General features: G+C 26.1%; 2 protein-coding genes, 1 long non-coding RNA gene and 1 pseudogene across 7 annotated transcripts; 1 reads left to right on the plus strand and 3 right to left on the minus strand.

Moving 5' to 3' along the window:
- The first annotated feature begins 914 nt into the window (after window positions 1-914).
- Miro (mitochondrial Rho GTPase) lies at window positions 915-9,907 on the plus strand. Of its 4 annotated transcripts, none has more exons than XM_015322767.2 (14): window positions 915-1,248; window positions 1,350-1,721; window positions 1,801-2,006; window positions 2,173-2,223; window positions 2,287-2,388; window positions 2,478-2,519; window positions 2,595-2,760; window positions 2,857-2,977; window positions 3,077-3,536; window positions 3,616-3,828; window positions 3,922-4,118; window positions 4,455-4,493; window positions 6,456-6,527; window positions 7,219-9,907. In XM_015322767.2, exons 2-14 carry the CDS (start codon window positions 1,523-1,525, stop codon window positions 7,343-7,345), a joined length of 1,995 nt encoding a protein of 664 aa, XP_015178253.1. In that variant the 5' UTR covers window positions 915-1,248; window positions 1,350-1,522; the 3' UTR covers window positions 7,346-9,907. The 4 variants fall into 4 exon arrangements, with proteins under 4 accessions (XP_015178253.1, XP_089030132.1, XP_089030134.1 ...); XM_089174006.1 differs by having other exon boundaries at window positions 1,420-1,721; XM_089174007.1 differs by lacking the exon at window positions 6,456-6,527 and having other exon boundaries at window positions 917-1,721.
- LOC149032137 (uncharacterized) lies at window positions 8,673-11,704 on the minus strand (annotated as a pseudogene).
- Window positions 9,568-11,020, minus strand: Chchd2 (Coiled-coil-helix-coiled-coil-helix domain containing 2). 2 transcript variants are annotated; one of them, XM_015322802.2, is made up of 3 exons: window positions 10,815-11,018; window positions 10,081-10,484; window positions 9,568-9,986 (listed from the first exon to the last, which is right to left on the minus strand). In XM_015322802.2, exons 1-3 carry the CDS (start codon window positions 10,853-10,855, stop codon window positions 9,976-9,978), a joined length of 456 nt encoding a protein of 151 aa, XP_015178288.1. In that variant the 5' UTR covers window positions 10,856-11,018; the 3' UTR covers window positions 9,568-9,975. The 2 variants fall into 2 exon arrangements, with proteins under 2 accessions (XP_015178288.1, XP_089030135.1); XM_089174009.1 differs by lacking the exon at window positions 9,568-9,986 and having other exon boundaries at window positions 10,067-10,484; window positions 10,815-11,020.
- A 3,105-nt stretch (window positions 11,705-14,809) lies between the features above and the next one.
- LOC149032138 (uncharacterized) lies at window positions 14,810-17,758 on the minus strand. Its single transcript, XR_016177041.1, has 3 exons — window positions 17,404-17,758; window positions 16,939-17,291; window positions 14,810-15,788 (listed from the first exon to the last, which is right to left on the minus strand). It is a non-coding gene; the product is annotated as an uncharacterized LOC149032138 (long non-coding RNA).
- Window positions 17,759-18,512: the final 754 nt, after the last annotated feature.

An 18,512-nucleotide genomic window follows, 5' to 3' on the forward strand; every position in this document is an offset into this window, starting at 1 on the left:
CAAAAATTCGATAAGAAAAATCTTTTATTCTGTTTTTTTCAGTAGTTTGAAACAAATTAATATTATTCAATTATCGACCGATATTTCGGAAGATAATTTACCGACACTGCTATAATAACAGACCGTTTTCTCGAATGGTAAGTTATCGACATTCTCATAAAAAACAATATAGTGAAGATATTTTTTGAAAACTATAAAGAAAATTTTGAAAATATTATAATTGATAATATAATTATAAATACCGAAGAATTTTAATAATTAAATAACATGATAAAATTATCAAGAAATATGATAATCAGAAGAAAGATTGTATGGATGTGTATGGATTTTATTCTTTACGTATTATGTAATATATATACACAATGTACATACGTAAGTATCCGATGATTCTTTTAAATCAACAGAAATAACATTTTCATTATTTTTTATTCTTTACTCTATTTACATTATTATCTTATTTAAATAAATAAAGAATAAATATGTAGTATAAATTAATAATTATAACCTAAAGAGTCAAAAAAAAGTTGGTAATAATAATCATTTAATTATTAAATAAATAAGTTTTTATTATCAAAATTAAAAAAATAAAAAAAAATAATAACACCAACAATCTTTCTAATATAAATAAATTATTATTTTAGATTTAGAAATAGATTTAGAAGAGTAAACTCGTGAGATGAATCAACTGATAAATTTTGGGAATAAAACATTTGTGGATATTAAGTTTATGAAATCTTCGTCACCCTTAATCATCGTCATAAAGAGGAATATTTAAATTTAATAAATTTACTTTGATTGCATAATTTATGAAATCGAAGAAGTAATAGACCGGTAACGGTTGAATGCTACCCTAAGAACATGATGATTTTGTCACGCGCACGTGCGTTATATTATATACATATATATATGTATCATCACTCTCGAATTGTGCGAGAGAGGAGAACGTAACCTTGAAACGGCCACCCTCGAAGCGCAAGTTCAGTCGCCGCGGGTGAAACTGACGTTTTTTTTTTCTTCCCCCTTCCGAGGTTTGCGTTCTCCCGTGCATACGTGCGTGCGTGCGTGCTTACTTGCTTTTACTTACTTACTTACTTACTTACTTGTGTATTATATATATGTATATGTATATGTATATGTGTGTGTATATACGTCTGTAAAAAATTACAACCTTAGAAGAGGATTTTTAAGTGCAAGAATTTGTCCGGAATATGAGGATTAATAATTAATACAAAAATATCAAAGAAACAAGTAAAATGTTATATTGAACTTTATTGTATATATATATATATATATATATAGACGCGTATATATATGTATACATTTATATATATATATATATATATATTTAGAATCAATTCTATAAGAAGAGGTGAACGTTAAAAGTATAGACAAACGATTGAATGAAAGATTGGTTTATAGGTTATGTGAGTTTAAAGGATGATAAATAGCAGTAAGAAAATGTTAACCAATAAAATTTAGGGGTTTAAAGGGAAGAGGATTTATTTATTATTATATAGCAAAAATGGTGCATCGTGTGGTGATACCTAAACGTAGCGTTAGAATTTTGTTGATCGGTGAACGCGGTGTTGGTAAGACATCTTTGATATTGTCTCTTGTCAGCGAAGAATATGCTGAAGATGTACCAAGTAAAGCGGAAGAAATCACCATACCTGCCGATGTCACACCTGAACAAGTACCAACTCATATCGTTGATTATTCAGGTAAATATAATTGATAGTTAACCTTTCACTTTTACAGTTTATCACAGTTTACATTTATTCACTTTTATCTAATGTTTAGCTGCAGAACAAACGGATGATCAGTTAGCAGAGGAAATACAAAAAGCTCATGTAATATGTGTTGTTTATTCAGTCGAAGATGAAGATACTCTCGACAAAGCTGCTACGTATTGGTTACCTCTCATCAGACGTTGTTCAACCAGCAACCGATGTCCAGTTGTACTTGTTGGAAACAAAATTGATTTGGTTGATTATTCTACTATAGAAGTATGTGTGTTAAATGTTTAAATGCTTATTAAACCTTTGTACTGTAATTTAATGTGTCAACTAAGTGTACCATGTTCACAAGTTGTTGTTTAGTACAAAGGCTTAATTGTATATTTAGTTTTATATGTATATAAATATATTTCAAATGATTTTATTCTTTTTACAGGCTGTATATCCAATAATGAAAGAATTTTCAGAAATAGAAAGTTGTATAGAGGTAAACAAATATTTGAACTATTTAGTAATAAATGTAAACGCATAATTGTATGAATTATTTCAGTGTTCAGCTAAAACATTACAAAATGTATCAGAAACGTTTTATTATGCACAAAAAGCTGTATTACATCCAACTACTCCTCTTTATAATTACGATATACAAGAGGTATTTATTTGACATTATTTTGTTAATTATTAAATACATAAAGTATGTATAAAACATCTTTATGATCTATATATATATCTTTTTTATAGCTTACGGAAGAATGTAAAACTGCTCTCCAAAGAATTTTTAAGGTTAGTTGATTATTATTATTATATTTGTGGTTAATTAAAATTGATTAAAAATAATCTTTTTATCTTTATTAACAGATATGCGATTTAGACAACGATGGCCTGTTAAATGACATGGAATTAAATGCATTTCAACAATGGTGCTTTAATACACCTTTACAACCTCAAGTTTTGGAAGATGTTAAAGCAGTGTTATCAAAAAATATTCAAGATGGAATTTGTAATCGTTGTGTGACTATGAAAGGTATACTTTATATATATATATATAAAAAAAAAAAACAAAAGATAATTTATAGGAAAGAATTGAACAAGTTAACAAGAAAATTTGTCATTTGATTAGGTTTTATGTATCTCCAATGTTTATTTATTCAACGTGGAAGAAATGAAACGACATGGGCCGTATTAAGGAAATTTGGTTACGATAATGAATTACAAATGTCTAAAGAATACATACATCCTCAGTAAGTGAATAAAATTATTTGTTCGAAATAATTGACACATAATATTTGTATCATTTATTTTGTTTGAAATATTTGTCATTGTGTATTATTTATATTTAGATTAAAAGTTCCTTCTGGTTGTACAACTGAATTATCGCACAAGGGACAAGAATTCTTAACACTGTTATTTATGCAACACGACAGAGATCGTGATGGAGCTTTATCACCACCAGAAGTAGATTCGTTATTTTCAAGATGTTTGAGTCCACCATGGGGTGACGAATACAAGCATACTGTACCAACCAACGAAAAAGGTTGGATCACATTTCAAGGCTATATGTGTCAATGGGCATTATTGACTATTACGAATGTTAAAAAAACTTTAGAATATATGGCATATCTTGGATACAATATGTATAATAACGAATGTCAAACGAGTGCTGTAATAGTAACACGTGAGAAAAAATTAGATTTAGCTAAAAAACAATCAAGTAGAAATGTTTACACGTGTCATGTTATTGGACAAAAGAATAGCGGTAAAACAACTCTATGCAGAAGTTTTGTCGATCCTAAATTAGAGGTATTTTTATATCATTTGTTTTGTATTAATCACAATTATTCTAATTGTGTTTTATATACATTTAAATATTATTTTATAGAAATTAACGGATGATGTAATACCTTTAAACACTCATGTTACTGTCAATACGGTACATGTATATGGTCAAGAAAAGACAATAATTTTAAAGGATATTAATATAATGAATGTTCAAGATGCATTAACACCTACACAAATACAATGCGATGCAGCAGCTCTTGTTTACGATACAGCTAATCCTAAATCATTTGAATATATTGCACGAATTTATATCGTAAGTATTTAACAAAAATGTTTTCCTATATTGTGTTTCATTTAATTTAATTTTGATATATTAATAATAATAATTGTTAATATTGTTTTACAGAAATATTTCGCAGATAGTAAAATACCGGTATTAATAATAGCTAATAAAAGTGATCTTGCTGAAGTTAAACAAGAATATTTATTACAACCGGCAAGTTTTTGCAGTAAGTACAAGTTGATGCCGCCACAACCTTATAGCGTTTCAAGGGCTGTACGTAGAGAAATATTCGTCAAATTGGCTACAATGGCAGCATTTCCGTAAGTTTAATCATTTAATAATTATTTATATAAGTAAGAAGAATTTTAAAAATATTCAATATTTAAGATAAAAAAACAAACAAACAAACAAAAAGTATAATTAAAGCAATTTAAAAAAAGAAACAAAGTATATAATTGTTAATTTCTATTTATCATTCGTTCAATATGATTTTCAAAATGTATTTATTCTTTTTTTTTTTTTAATATTCAAAATTGAAATTGGTTTTTACTAAAGATAAAAAAAAAGAAATTAGAATTGAAGTATATGAAATTTATAAATGTGAATGAAATTAAAATTGAATGTTAGAAACTAACAAGAAGAAATTTCGTGTTTAGCCGCTTTCAACCAGCGTGGGTATTATTTTATAGACACAGGTTGGTCTGGATTTTCTCTATAAACATTAAACTTTTATACATGCTTATGAGCAAATCGTGAATCACGTATTAGATTTCACATTGGCTAGATATATAACGCTTTTTATATATATATATATATATATATATTTACTTTTTTTTCTTTTACGTTGCACGTATTATAATTATTATTATTGTTATTATTGTTATTTTTGTTATAATACACATTGGAGTTGTTTATTTTGAAAGTGGCCTAACTCCATTTACCAAAAAAATCAAGTTAGCTACTGTATTAGTTATATTTTTACATGATCTTTTCATTATGAAACAATTTGTTAATTATATATTACAAATCATGAGAATTTTGTAATAGAAAAATTTGTTGATTAATGAAACGATGACAAAGTTTATTTTGAACGTGGCCTAACTCCATTTTCCAAAAAAATCAAGTTAGCTACTGTAATAGTTACATTTTTACATGATCTTTTCATTATGAAACAATTTGTTACTAATATATTTAAAATCATGAAAATTTTGTAACACGTAAATTTGTTGATTAATGAAACGATGACAAAGTTTAATTTGAAAGTAGCCTAACTCCATTTTCCAAAAAAATCAAGTTAGCTACTGTAATAGTTACATTTTTATATGGTCGTTTCATTATGAAACAATTTGTTACTAATATATTTAAAATCATGAAAATTTTGTAACACGTAAATTTGTTGATTAATGAAACGATGACAAAGTTTATTACGAAAGTGGCCTAACTCCATTCTCCAAAAAAAAAAACAAGTTAGCTACTGTATTATTTATATTTTTACATGATCTTTTCATTATGAAACAATTTGTTATTAATATATTTAAATTCAAGACAATTTTGTAACACGAAAATTTGTTGATTAATGAAACGATGAAAAAGTTTCTTTTGAAAGTAGCCTAACTCCAATGATCAATTATTATTTTTCAATTGTCCGTAATTACTTGTAATCATAGAGATTTTGACGTGGAAGAAATATCATTAAAAGACAATTATTTATCAATTACCCCCAAAGATTATTATAATATTATCAGAAAGATCCAAAAAGGTAATAACTTTATTGTAAATGAAATGAAACAAGAAGATTTTTGTATGAACCAAATTATTAGAAAAAGCAATTTTTAAATGGGTACAGAATTTTAACGGAGAATCGATAAACTGGTTAAAAATATATTTGAATGTATTTTGTTAGAAATGAACCGTATTAAATTTTCTATAAGACATCGATGAATGAGGATGAACATTTGAAAATCCTGAATTTATTACCACATCTGGGTAAACCAAAAAAGTTCGACAATATTATATTGACACCATTGTATGAAAATATCAGACAAATTACAACAGCAAAATTCAAGGACGTAATAGTCCTGCTACGACATATACCAACGGAATATCATGATTTCTTCAAATCCCTTTCACAAACGCAAAATGTAAATGAGCAGAAAAATTGTTTTGTAATTGATGTAGTTAACAAATCTTTTGAATCGCACAAATAATGTTTCTGAAGTGTTTTAAAGATATGTAAAGTAAATTGAGTATTGTTTATTTTTCAATTTGAAGCATCTTAAATTATGTTGAATGGACTTGGGCTCCTTCAAATTTAATAATGAATCTGGTTATCAATTTAGAAAGTGGCCTAACTTCATTCTTGGTAAAAAAACGCATATTATTCATTTAATAATTGCCACTATTTTAATAGAAACTATAAATTTAACATCCTTAGCAGTATGACTCGTTAGTATCCTGTACGTATATTTTGAATTGCATTGAAACGCAAACCTTTCAAACATAAATGAAGTTAGGCCACTTTCTAAATAAAAGGTTCACTTATCAGTTTATTAGTCAACATTAATGATTGTATGTTGGAGTCGATTTGCTCAAACATTAGTTGTTGCATTAGCACGAATTCACATTCACATAACAATGACTCCGCATACTGTTTTCAGCCCTTTAAGGCATATGGTCCACATGTTGTTTGTCAAACCCTCACCCACTCAATGGTGGAATTCTTTGACAAGGTTTCTTTTGTATTATAGTTTCCGAAGCATAGCATGATCTCAATCTTTGAATTAATGTAATTCTTTATTTTAGCATGAAGCATGTCATATATGTTTCGTATGAACTAATATCATTGAAATTGTTCATCAATCTCATTATACAGATTTGTTTCTTTTTTTTTTTTGCTATATTCTCCACAACACTGAGAGAAATAATAATTTAAAATCCTAATATAACTAAAAAAAAAAAAAAAAAAAAAAAAAGAGAGAAAAATATAAATGTTATATAATCTTATTAATCGTGCTTAATTAATGATTTATTCATATCATATCATATATATATATATTTTAATATTTTTCAGCCATAAGTGTAATCATTCCGATATCAATGTTTCATTCAATTTTATTTCTAAAATTATTTTTATTGATTTAATATAATTCAAATTCATATTTTTCATTTTATCACATGATTAATTCAAATAATCATATATATTTGTTTATTTATATTTAATAAATAAATGATAAAAATCATGAGTGTAAGTAGCTGTATAAGTGCAAGAGAACAAAATTTGTTCACATAAATGTTTCTATAACTTTTCAAATATCGGAATGTGTGGTGAGGGTTGTGTTAATACTAATATCGTAAGATATTAATAATATTTCAATTTTTCATTAAATATATCGTATAAATTTGTATTATTCTACGTTACAGACATTTAAATCAATTTGGGCTGATACAACAAGATTCCGTAGTTTGGTGGAAAGCTGGTTTGGGAATAGCAGCAGCTACCGTTGCTGGGTTTATGGTGATGCGTGTCTTAAAGACAGAAAAAAGATAGTCTACCATATGTTTTATTTCGCACATTTAACTGCCCCCACTCTCTCTCTCCCTCTCTCCCTCTCTCCCCTTTTGTTCAAAAAGAAAACCACACCCCCATCTCAGAGAACGCATTAAGTTAATAAAAATATGTTCATAAATCATTTATTATTGGTGTAATTAAGAGGTTACTACTACTACTACTATTACTATTACTACTATTTACTATTAATACTATTTACTATATTACAATGACTATTATCGCTGAAACACACATTGTATACAATAGCTTTGTTTAATCTTATTCTTCAAAAAAACAAAACAAAAACAAAAAATTGTAATCTGTTTATTTTATTCGTTAGATTAACAATTTTCATTGATGATTAACTATAACAGATCTGAGAATTATTATCAATTTTGTTTTAATTATTCTTATTCTTCTTCGTAAATTATAATAGTAATATATATATATATCTTTTCCTTAAAAAAAGACAAGAAAAGCAAACCAAAAAAAAAAAAAAAAGAGAAAAGAACACAAATATTTATAACATTAAGCTTGCGAACGATTTTGACTGTATCTTTTTTGTTTTTGTTTGTTTGTTTGTTTAACACTTGAGAACCAAATATTATGAAAAGCTTTTACAATTATTAACATTTTTGTTCTTCAAAGCGCACTACAGAAAAAGAAAAGAAAAAAAAAACCCCACAAATTGTCGAATTTTTTTTTTAGTAAACAATTTATCTTCAATTTACATTTGAAATAATTTGTAGATAATCACAGAGCTTTACTTTTAAATTCATGATTCATACAAACTGGACAATGCATTTTCGATAACATGTCTCTCTCTCTCTTTCTCTTTCTCTCTCTCTCTCTGCGTCATTGATAACAAAAAGAAAAGAAAAGAAATAAGAAAAAAACAAATTCATCAATAATATTGTAGAATACATGAATTTTTGTGAAATAAATTTTACTTATTACTATTGAATCATTTACTATTAATAATAATAGTAGCAATACTAATTTGTATTTTTCAAAAATTAACCATTGAACTATGTTAATTCTTTTTTTCTTTTTTTTACAATTTTGCGTAGTTTGGTAGTATACCTAAAAAAAAAAAAAAAGAAGAAAAAAAAACAACAACAAAAATAATAATAATATAAACTGCCTTCTATATCACAATTATCAATGTAAGGTAATTTAATGGGAAAAACAAAAAAAAAATACAACAAAAATATTTAATTTTTTAAACTACAGTATATATATATATATATAGATATATACAAAGAGAAAGTAGAAAAAAATTAGTTCAAAAAAAATATAGAAAATAACAATTAACGTACAATAAAAATAATAATTATTTGTTTGTTTGTTTTATTTATATAGAAATACAATCGTAGAATTAGATTTTTCTCATAAGTTTTCATATATGGCAATCAACCAATCAACAACAACAACAACAAACATGATCATTCATCTTCATTTAATATCTGTAAAAAAAAAAAAAATGGTTTATGTTACTTAAGTGGCATTTGTTATATTAATAATATATATACATACATACATACACACATACATATATATATATATAGTAATATAATAATCTATTTAATTCCTTGAATTATATATTTTAATGTATTGATGATAAATTGTGTGCCAAAATTGGTACTAATTATATATTTCTTGTTTCTTATGTTTGTTCGTTAATCTCTATGTTTTTATAATACAACAACAACAACAACAAGGGATTTCAAAATTTAAGAAAAAAAAATGTATGTGTCCTATTAAAATCATACTATTGTTATATTTATGTTTGCAATGAATGAACGTCTTTTTTAATCAATTCACATGTTTGTGCAAATCCGTTTGATTTTGTATACAATTTAAAATTTGTTCTTCTTCGTATCTGCAGGGATGATTGTTAACGGAATTATTTATTACAGATTTGTGAGATAAAATTGATTCGTTACGATCACAAATTTGATCATCAATTACCATATCCTGTGATATAAAAAAACAAATTTCTTTCTAAACACAATTGCGATATTTTGATTAAAATATAATTTGAATTGTGACAAATCATCGTAGCTACACAACCAACAATTGTTCCCGCCATATTTTCAAATATTCCAAGAATTTGTCGTTGAACTATTTATAATATCAGGTTTATACAAATTTATTTCTATTTAATGTTTAGGGATTTTGTTTTTGTTTTTTTTGAAAGGAAATAAACTATTGTACATCGATTCAATTATGATGAATTTATTTATTGATAATAGTCATATGTGTACATGGAAACTAAAAAAATTATATTTGTAAAAGATATTTAAAAAAAAAGCAAAGGGGAAACATATTTTACGACAGAACAACTTATATTTTATTGCATTATAATTTGTCTCTCTAAATTGTGACTATAAATATACTATGTAATACTAATTTTGTTTTATATTCCATATATGACAGGGATAAAACGTAGTTCAGACAAATCGCACAATTATTTTATATAATATATGTATATATATATATATTATAACGTTAAATTATATTACCATTGATCGATAAAACAGATTATGAAAAAAAAGATAAGTTTTTCTAAACAAAATTTCTAAATAATATTTTATATACTGCCAATTTATTTAAATTTAGACCCAGATTTAGATCATATCTGAAAAGAGAATAAAACACGTATTAAATATTCCAAATTCATTTCAATTCAATCATCAATAATTATAATAATAATAATATTTAAAGGTACATACTGTTAGCAGATTTGCATTGACGAAGAGCTTCATTGAAACCCTCGCAAAGAGAAAGATCTGATTGATTAGAAGCACATTCTAAGAATTGTTTGACTTCCCAGGCACAAGCACCGCCTGCAGGTGTAGACATTGGTGAACTTTGAGCTTGAACAGGAGCTGGAGCTGGTGCAACTGCTGGCTCGCTAGAACCACCGCTGAACAATCCAGTGACTGCGTGACCAATGGTATGACCAACAGCTGAACCAATGGCTACACCACCAGCAGTAGCAGCCATTTGTCCCATAAGAGATGGCTGTTGGGCTGCCGGTTGAGCGACCATCGGTGTTGATGCTGGTGCATGTGCTGGAGGTGCTGCAGCTTTTGTTGGAGGTGCTGAGAACCTTGATGGCGATGATGGCCTTACCCTGCAATAAAAAAGAAAAGAATTGACAAAAAAATTCATTTAAAAATGAAGAGATATTTCAATAAATTATTTAAAAATGGTGGACATTTAAAGGACTTCTGGTTTTTTTTTTTTTTTTTAAATGGATTAACGTATTTCTTTATTTATTGTTGTTGTTTTTTTTTATATCATAATGCAATTATTCTGCGTCACAAGTAAACCTTGTGATCATGTGATGCAATATTAAATATAAAATTGAATTTGCTTGAAATATTATATAAACGGATGAAGATGAGTATGACAAATTTAGTATGAAAATATAAAAAAAAGAATTAAAAGGATTAAAACTTACGTCCTCGGTGGAGGACCCGCTGCTCGTCCACGTCGTGGCATTTTGTATTTGTCTCTTTTTAGGTTCTAAACTTTTTTTGTGAGCACAAGATTAAAGTACGTCTTCGCTTGATAACGTTTCACTTCTTAATACCAACCCACTGTTACAACGACGAATTTTATTCCCTTGGAATAAAATCTGTTACGCAATTCGCGATATATTAACAGTCAATGTCGACGCGCATGCGTAGTAGATATTTCGCGAGAATTCCAGATGCCACGCGAACAAATTGGGAAACAATGGAAATGGACTGACGCGCAATATGGCGGCAATTTTGAAATTCATATCGGTGATTATCGATCCTTTTCTCTTAAAATTGATAAATATTCAATAAAAAAATTCGCAATAATTTTATTTGTTTCAATAATCGATCGGTTATTTTAATCAACGTCATTTTATTTTCTAATACGTCGAAATTCGTTTGTACGCAAATATTGCAAAAGTTTCTAAATTCGTTGCACGATATCGCGTAAAATGTGCTTTTTATAGTAACATATCTTTAATTAAGTTTAGTAAGCTTTTTACGTAGAATAATTACTCACCCTTGTTGACGTGGTGGTGGTGGTGATATTGTTGTCGGTGAAGATGTACGACCTTTACCCATTTTTCCATATTTTTTTCCCATTTTCTGACGTCTAGACATTTTTTTCTATTTTTCTATTTTGTACAAAATTATTTGATAAGCAAAAATATTGTTATTGTTTTGATTAAAACGAATGATAAGTAAAATATTTATTTATAAATAGGTGAAATTAAATACATTATATAAATAATAATAATAATATTATTATTATTATTATTATTATTACGGAGAATTTGAATTATATTGCATGAAGTTGTGTACAAATTTAAAAATAACATTCAAAAAATCACTATCGATAATCGTTATTAATTTTTCTATAGATGGTGTAATATGGCGCTAAATTTAAAACACTCAATTCATTCAAAATATATTCTATCGTATCAAATTAAAATATCATGACAAATTAAATGTATTTGAAAGATTTATTTAATAATTTATTTTTAATATATAAATCTTTTAATAAAAAAGAAGTTTCTACGTTGATAAATTAATATAATATATATTTTACATATCGTTTATTTTCAAATTCATTCACACTTACACTGATTTAATAAGAATTATTTAATTGCATGAAAATTTTTGTTAATGAATGTACCTGTCAAATTTATGCACTCTACAAAATTACAATTTTGACACAGGAAGTAACGGAGTAGAGTCAGTTTCATTACTATTGAGGTTTTTTATTCGTTGATAATAATGCAAGTTACATCCGATTGAAATACAGGAATTTTAAATGATTAGAAATCTGATGGTAACTTATCTTAAGAGTAACGATTACGAATTATATAAATATAGGTTAGAATAATACATAAAACATAAATAAAATAATTCTTAATAAGTTTTAAATAATAAAAATATTATCCTTGATTAGTTGTTATTTATTTAAACAAAATAGTCGAATATTATCGGTCGGTAAGTCATAGTAATAACTCTTAAAATAAGTTACCATCGAATCACTAATCGCCTTATCGACATTTTTTATTATTTTTACTACCTTTTGTATCATCATGTGTTCCTCTTACAAATCTTTCATTTTTCTGACGATAGAAAACTATTTGAATCATCGAAATATTTTAATTATTATAAAAAATTAGAAAAAAAACGACGTCAAAATTTTGATTCATACATGAAAATGTAAAAAATGCTAAAATTTAAATATAATAATCATATAATTCTATTTATTACGAATATTATTTGAACAATTAAACATTATGTACTATTAATATTACAATAATTTTTATTAAAAAATTCTTTTAAATGGAAATCTGAACCTCGTAGTCATCATTGTGGAAAAAAAGTCAAAACAATTACATTAGAATGAAAAAAAAATGTAAAAATTAGAACGTTATAAACTTACATTTATTTTATTAGGAACATTTTTCTCGTAGATGACATGCGCAACGTTTTGAAAGTCATATAAGCAAGATGTAATATAAGAATTTTGAAAACATAGGACAACTTGTCAGTCTGAAGGTGAATTTTGAGTAGGATGGTTTTCCGAACATAAGTTCCATTCATTTTAATAACAATATACATTATTCTCGATTAATTAAACAATTATTTGAATATTTTAATACATTTTTCTTATTTTTAATATTTAATATTTATCAAATATTAAATTATTTGTAAAAATTATAAAATTTATTACTGTAATTTGCTGTCAAAGATCTGCAAAAAAGTAAAGATGGTCTGCAGTTGAACGGGACAATGCAATTGTTGACATACGTGGACGATATTGCTTTGCTAGGAGATATTAAAGAGTCATTAATTAATAAAGCGAAAATACTAATAGATAATACAAAAGATCTGGAGCTACAAATAAGCGTGGAAAAAAACAAAATGGTCACCGATAAAGTTCAGAATATGCCTAATACTTATGGGAGGATAATATTAGAAGAGATCTGAAAAAAATAGGATAAGAAGACCGCGAATGGAAGGATCGAGCTCAGGGACGGTAACAATGGCGGCATTTGGTATTTGCGGCAATGAACTTTCGAGTTTCTAACGCCAACTAATAATAATAATAATAACAGGGACTATACAATTCATTAAAATGAATATCAAAAATACTTTATTTACATATTTGGTTGTTCTTATGATTCTATACAATGTAAAAAAGTCAAAACAACAACATACTTCACAAGAGAGGTTGTAAAATACTTGTTAATATATAAAATTGATCAAAATTTATTTACAAACTAACCTATTTACTATTATTGTAAAACTACAATTAACTATTATAATTAATTAATTAATATTAATATAAAAGTTAATAAAAATCACAATCTTCATTTCTCTTGGTAGACATTAACGATACTTATAGTTAAATTCTTAATACTTTATATCATTATTCTGAATCGTTTTACAAATATGAATTCAATTACAATTGTTTTGTATGAAAATTTCGGATATATAAATAAACAATTGTTTTACAGACCAATACGAGAAAACAGAAAAATATCCTAACAAAATAGACATTTAATATTTACACAGTAAAATAGTACTTATAATATTTACTATAATATACAATACTACTGTATATTTCATATTTTTATTTATATATATATATATCTCAGAAAGTGGATTTTAGTTATTTTAATAATTTTAAAATCTTTTTTTCCTTTGTTGAGAATGTTGAAATGTGAAATGTGAAATGTGAAAATTTATATAACTATTTTTAATTTATTTTCCTTCTTCTCTTTTTTTTTAAATTTTTATTTCTTTTAATTTTTCTATTTAATTTTCATTTATTTTTTTTTTTGCTATTTCATTTATCTTTTTGGTTTCGTTTTCTATAACATATTATTTAAAATCTTCGTGATAAAGACGATACAATAATAAGTCCATTGATGTGGCGACATTTTCTATTTGCCAATTTTTCTAAAATGTCGTTGTTGTTGATGTTGATGTTAAATATTAAATCAAATCACTTCATAGACGTATTAACAAGTGTGCAAAACCATTTTTGGTGCAAATTTATTGTTGTTGAGACTGTTGAAATTTGAAAATTTATTTAACAATTTGTAATTCATTTTCCTCTATTGATGCTTCAATCTCTTTTTTTATCATTTTGATCTCTATAAATTTTTCTTTAGAATTTTCATTTATTATTTTTATTTCTTTTATTTTTTTTTTCTGCATTCTCTATTACATCCCCATTAAAACTGTCGTGGTAAAGCCGGTACAATAACAAATCTATTGATGTAGCAGCATCCTCAATAGATGAGTGGACTCCCGATTGAATCTCCCGTTTTAAAATGTATCTGGCCAAATCTTGTATTTTATATCTGTACGGAAAACCGCTTTTATAAGATAATAATAATGAAGTGTCAATTACATTGTAATGTCTAATTTTTAAAATCCTCAAATCATTCTACAAACCATGACCGATCAAAATGGTCTCAGCAGATATTATTTTCAATAATTCTTTTTGAACCATTTTGAAAGTCATAGTCGCATTCTTGATATTTTCAATCGTCGATTTGGCCAGATTTTCCGGTAAGGTTTCGTCAATTTTCACCCACGAATAAAAAACTATTTCACCGCGGACATCAACCAACGCTACATTTGATAAACGAAACTCGCCGTTATCCAACGTCACCATACCGCAATCTAAACCGTAAATCCCGTAATTACTTTTTTTATCTCGGGACTGTTTCGTTTTTATAAAATCTTTATAAATATCTTTATCATTCGGAAACACTCCCCATTTGTGGCTTTTTGTTTTTTTACATCCAACTGTATTTATTCTTGTCTTGCAACATTCCCAACATGTTCTACTGCCCTTACCTATTAAACCTAAACTGTGGGAGTTACATTGCTCGCTGATATTTATGAGTCCGTGCTTGTATAAATAAAAATCTCTATAACATTTCGTGCAACGAATCTCATAAATATCATCATTTGGTACTTCCACAGTCCAGGTCTTAGAACAAACATCAATTCCTTTCTTTAAATTAATTCTATGCGGATAATTCGCCTCGATTAACTGAACTATTATATGCACATATGACAAAAGAATTAAAAACAAACTGTCGGTATTCTTTAGAAGTTTTACTTTCTCATCGTTAAACGAATATAAAACCTGCAATGTGCAAACATTTTTTCCGATTTGATGTTTGTCCTTAGTTTTATTGTTCCCGATTATTACCATCGATTGACTCTTGATATTACCGATTTTGTATCCATGGAAACACAATCTAATGATTGTGTATCGAGTGGCATACTTATTGTTGATAAATTATCATGCTCGTTTTTAATATTCAAAAATCGTTTTGCTTCGAGCATTGTTTGCATTTATTTACGTCTTATGAAGTAGTTTGATCTGCTGTCAACTTCAATTTCTTTTACTTCTGTAATTAAAAAAAAAGAACACAAAATTAAAAGAAATTCTTATTAAAATTGATATTCTTAATTTTTATTTTTTTTTATTTTCTATTAACACGAATTATTTTATTATCACTGTATATATATTGCAAATGTTCTATTCAAAATGAAAAAAAAAGAAACGAAATTTTTAATAAAATTATTATATTTTTGTCTTTTTATTGTTTAATTCTGTAATTTTTTTCTTATTTTTTATATTAATTGGAATTATTTAATTATTTTTTTTTTTATTAAAATATATATAATTAATATTATAATAATACTTTGAAAACGTTCGAATTATATTTGCATAATTTTTTTTTCTTCGCTGTCCGTTTCGCGAATCAATTTTGCAATTGTTTCATTTCAATTGTTTTATAATTTTAATTTTTAGGAATAAAGAACATACGACAAAAGTACGAACAAGATAATAAAACAAAAATAAAATAAGACGAACGAAAAGTTGAGATTAGAAAAATAAGCCTAGGTCGAGTTCAAATTTATGTTGATCTATACGAGCACTGTTGCTTCTTATTCTTCTTCTTTTTCTTCTTATTTTTTGTCTCTTTTTATTAATACAAAATATTTATTCATTATTATTTATTACGAGTTATAGAAAATTGACGATTTATTCTAACCCCCTACATTCACCTTTTACTTTTACTTTTCACAAGTTTATTTAACGAGTTGAACTTATTAATAATATTGCAATAAAATTATTCACAATAAAATAAGATTATAATAAAGAATAATTAAAATTTATTTCAATTGTTACGTTAAATCGAATACTTTTTGTTTCTAATTAATTCTCCGTTGATTCTTTTTTCTATTTTACATTTTTTTTTCTTTTTTTGTTTTTGTAAAAAACAAAATATTAAAGAACGAATATATAACACTTCTGTTCGATTATTATTTCAACACTTTATTACTATATTTTCATGTTTCAAACGAAACTATTAATATTGATTTCAAATAAAATTTATCGCGAGACAAGAAGAAGAAGAAGAAGATGAAGAAGAAGATGAAGATGATGATGATAAAAACAAGAAAAAAAATTGGACGAAAAAAAAATACCAAATCTAAATTTTGATACGTAACCTAATATACTTTAAATGATACAAAAAACATTGTACGTACCTTCCACAATTGCTTCACTTTTTTCAGTTTTGTCTTTTTTTTTCAATTTTTATTACATTTTTCCCAATCACATAAAAGTTTTCTATTTCTATCTCTTTTTCACTCAACTATAGTTGGCCCAAATGAAACCCCTACTCTTATCTTTACTCCTAACATTTGTATTTTAATTTAATTATTTTAACCTAACTGTTGAAACAATAAGTTCTATTTATACTTTCTATCTTTATATCTATATCTCTCTATTCACTATTACAGGTGAGACCAAACGACCGTGTACCTGCACGATCTGTAACACACTCTATTTACCAAATATTTAATCTTTTTTCTTCTTTTCGTTGTTCAGCATGTTGAGCCTAAATAAAACAAAAAAAAAAGGACAAAAGAAAAGTTGAGGTTAGAAAAAAAATATCTTCTTATATGTCGAGTTAAATATAATGAAAATGATACAAAAAACATTGTACATACCTTTTATAATTCTTCATTGAGATTAAACTGATTAGTTTAATGTTTCGGGATGTTGTGTTTAGGACATCTTGTTCTTTTTTAAAGGAGACAACTTTAAAGAGACAATTTTTAACCTAAAACAACGTTTTAAGATCTGTACTTGAATAAATCTACTTTATAAAAGTGAACGTATTCAACTTTTTGGATTACAGTCCCTATTTATCTCTTTATTTTTCTCTTTGCCTTTCTTTTTTTTTTTTTCTCGAAGAACTTTTTTTTTTGAACAGGAGATATTCATATTCACTGACACACAATTTGTATTCTCACTATGTAAAGGAATATTATTGTTTCTTACAAGATTTTCTTATTAACTGAACTTCTTACCTCATAACCATTCCTATTTATATTATCTTCTTGGCACTAATCTACCAATAACAAGATACCTACTGTATATCTTGAAAAAAAAAAGGTAGAAAAAAACCTTCAAATGTTATTACCTTTTCCCAATCATGTAAAAGTTTACTACTTCTATCTATTATTCACTCAATTATGGTTGGTTCAAATGAAACCCCTACTCTTATCCCTACTTCAAACCTTTTTGTTTTAACCTTAATTGTTTAACCTAACATATTAACCTAAGATTTGATGTTTTTATTTCTATCTCTTTTTAACTTTCTTATACTGGCCCAAATGAAAACCCCTATTCCTGTCAATTCTATTTCTTACATTTTTATTTTAAATAACCTAATTATGTTAACTTAACAATAATTATAATATCAACTTTTAACATTAATTTCATTTAATCAAAATCTATTACTCATTTATTTATAATAATCAGATAATGATAATAATAAGAATAATTATAGTCAAAATTTATTTTTAGGCTTATGATTAAGTAGTGAAAATATATATAATTTAGGGTGGGTCAAAAAAATCAATTATTTTTTTTTTACAAGTGACATGGAAAAATGGGTTGCTAAACACCTTAAAAAAATTCTCACCAAATATGAGCTCTTAATTTTAATAGGATAGATATTCAGAGACAGAAATGTGTACACATGAAAGTTTGATGATGAATATCTATTGAACGCTTAATTTAATCGCCAAAACATAAGACACCATTTTTATAG

The sequence above is a fragment of the Polistes dominula genome, unplaced genomic scaffold (genome assembly GCF_049000335.1).
Source record: "Polistes dominula isolate Pdom_NZ unplaced genomic scaffold, Pdom_raw_medaka contig_75, whole genome shotgun sequence".
Lineage (NCBI taxonomy): Eukaryota > Metazoa > Arthropoda > Insecta > Hymenoptera > Vespidae > Polistes > Polistes dominula.

Coding starts and splice junctions, on each gene's coding strand:
- Miro (XM_015322767.2), top strand. CDS start 1,523: ATGGTGCATCGTGTGGTGATACCTAAACGTAGCGTTAGAATTTTGTTG. Junction 2,224..2,286: donor AAATAGAAAGTTGTATAGAG/GTAAACAAATAT, acceptor GAATTATTTCAG/TGTTCAGCTAAAACATTACA. Junction 2,761..2,856: donor TCGTTGTGTGACTATGAAAG/GTATACTTTATA, acceptor TCATTTGATTAG/GTTTTATGTATCTCCAATGT.
- Chchd2 (XM_089174009.1), bottom strand. CDS start 10,855: ATGCCACGACGTGGACGAGCAGCGGGTCCTCCACCGAGGAC. Junction 10,485..10,814: donor GCGGGTCCTCCACCGAGGAC/GTAAGTTTTAAT, acceptor TTTTTATTGCAG/GGTAAGGCCATCATCGCCAT.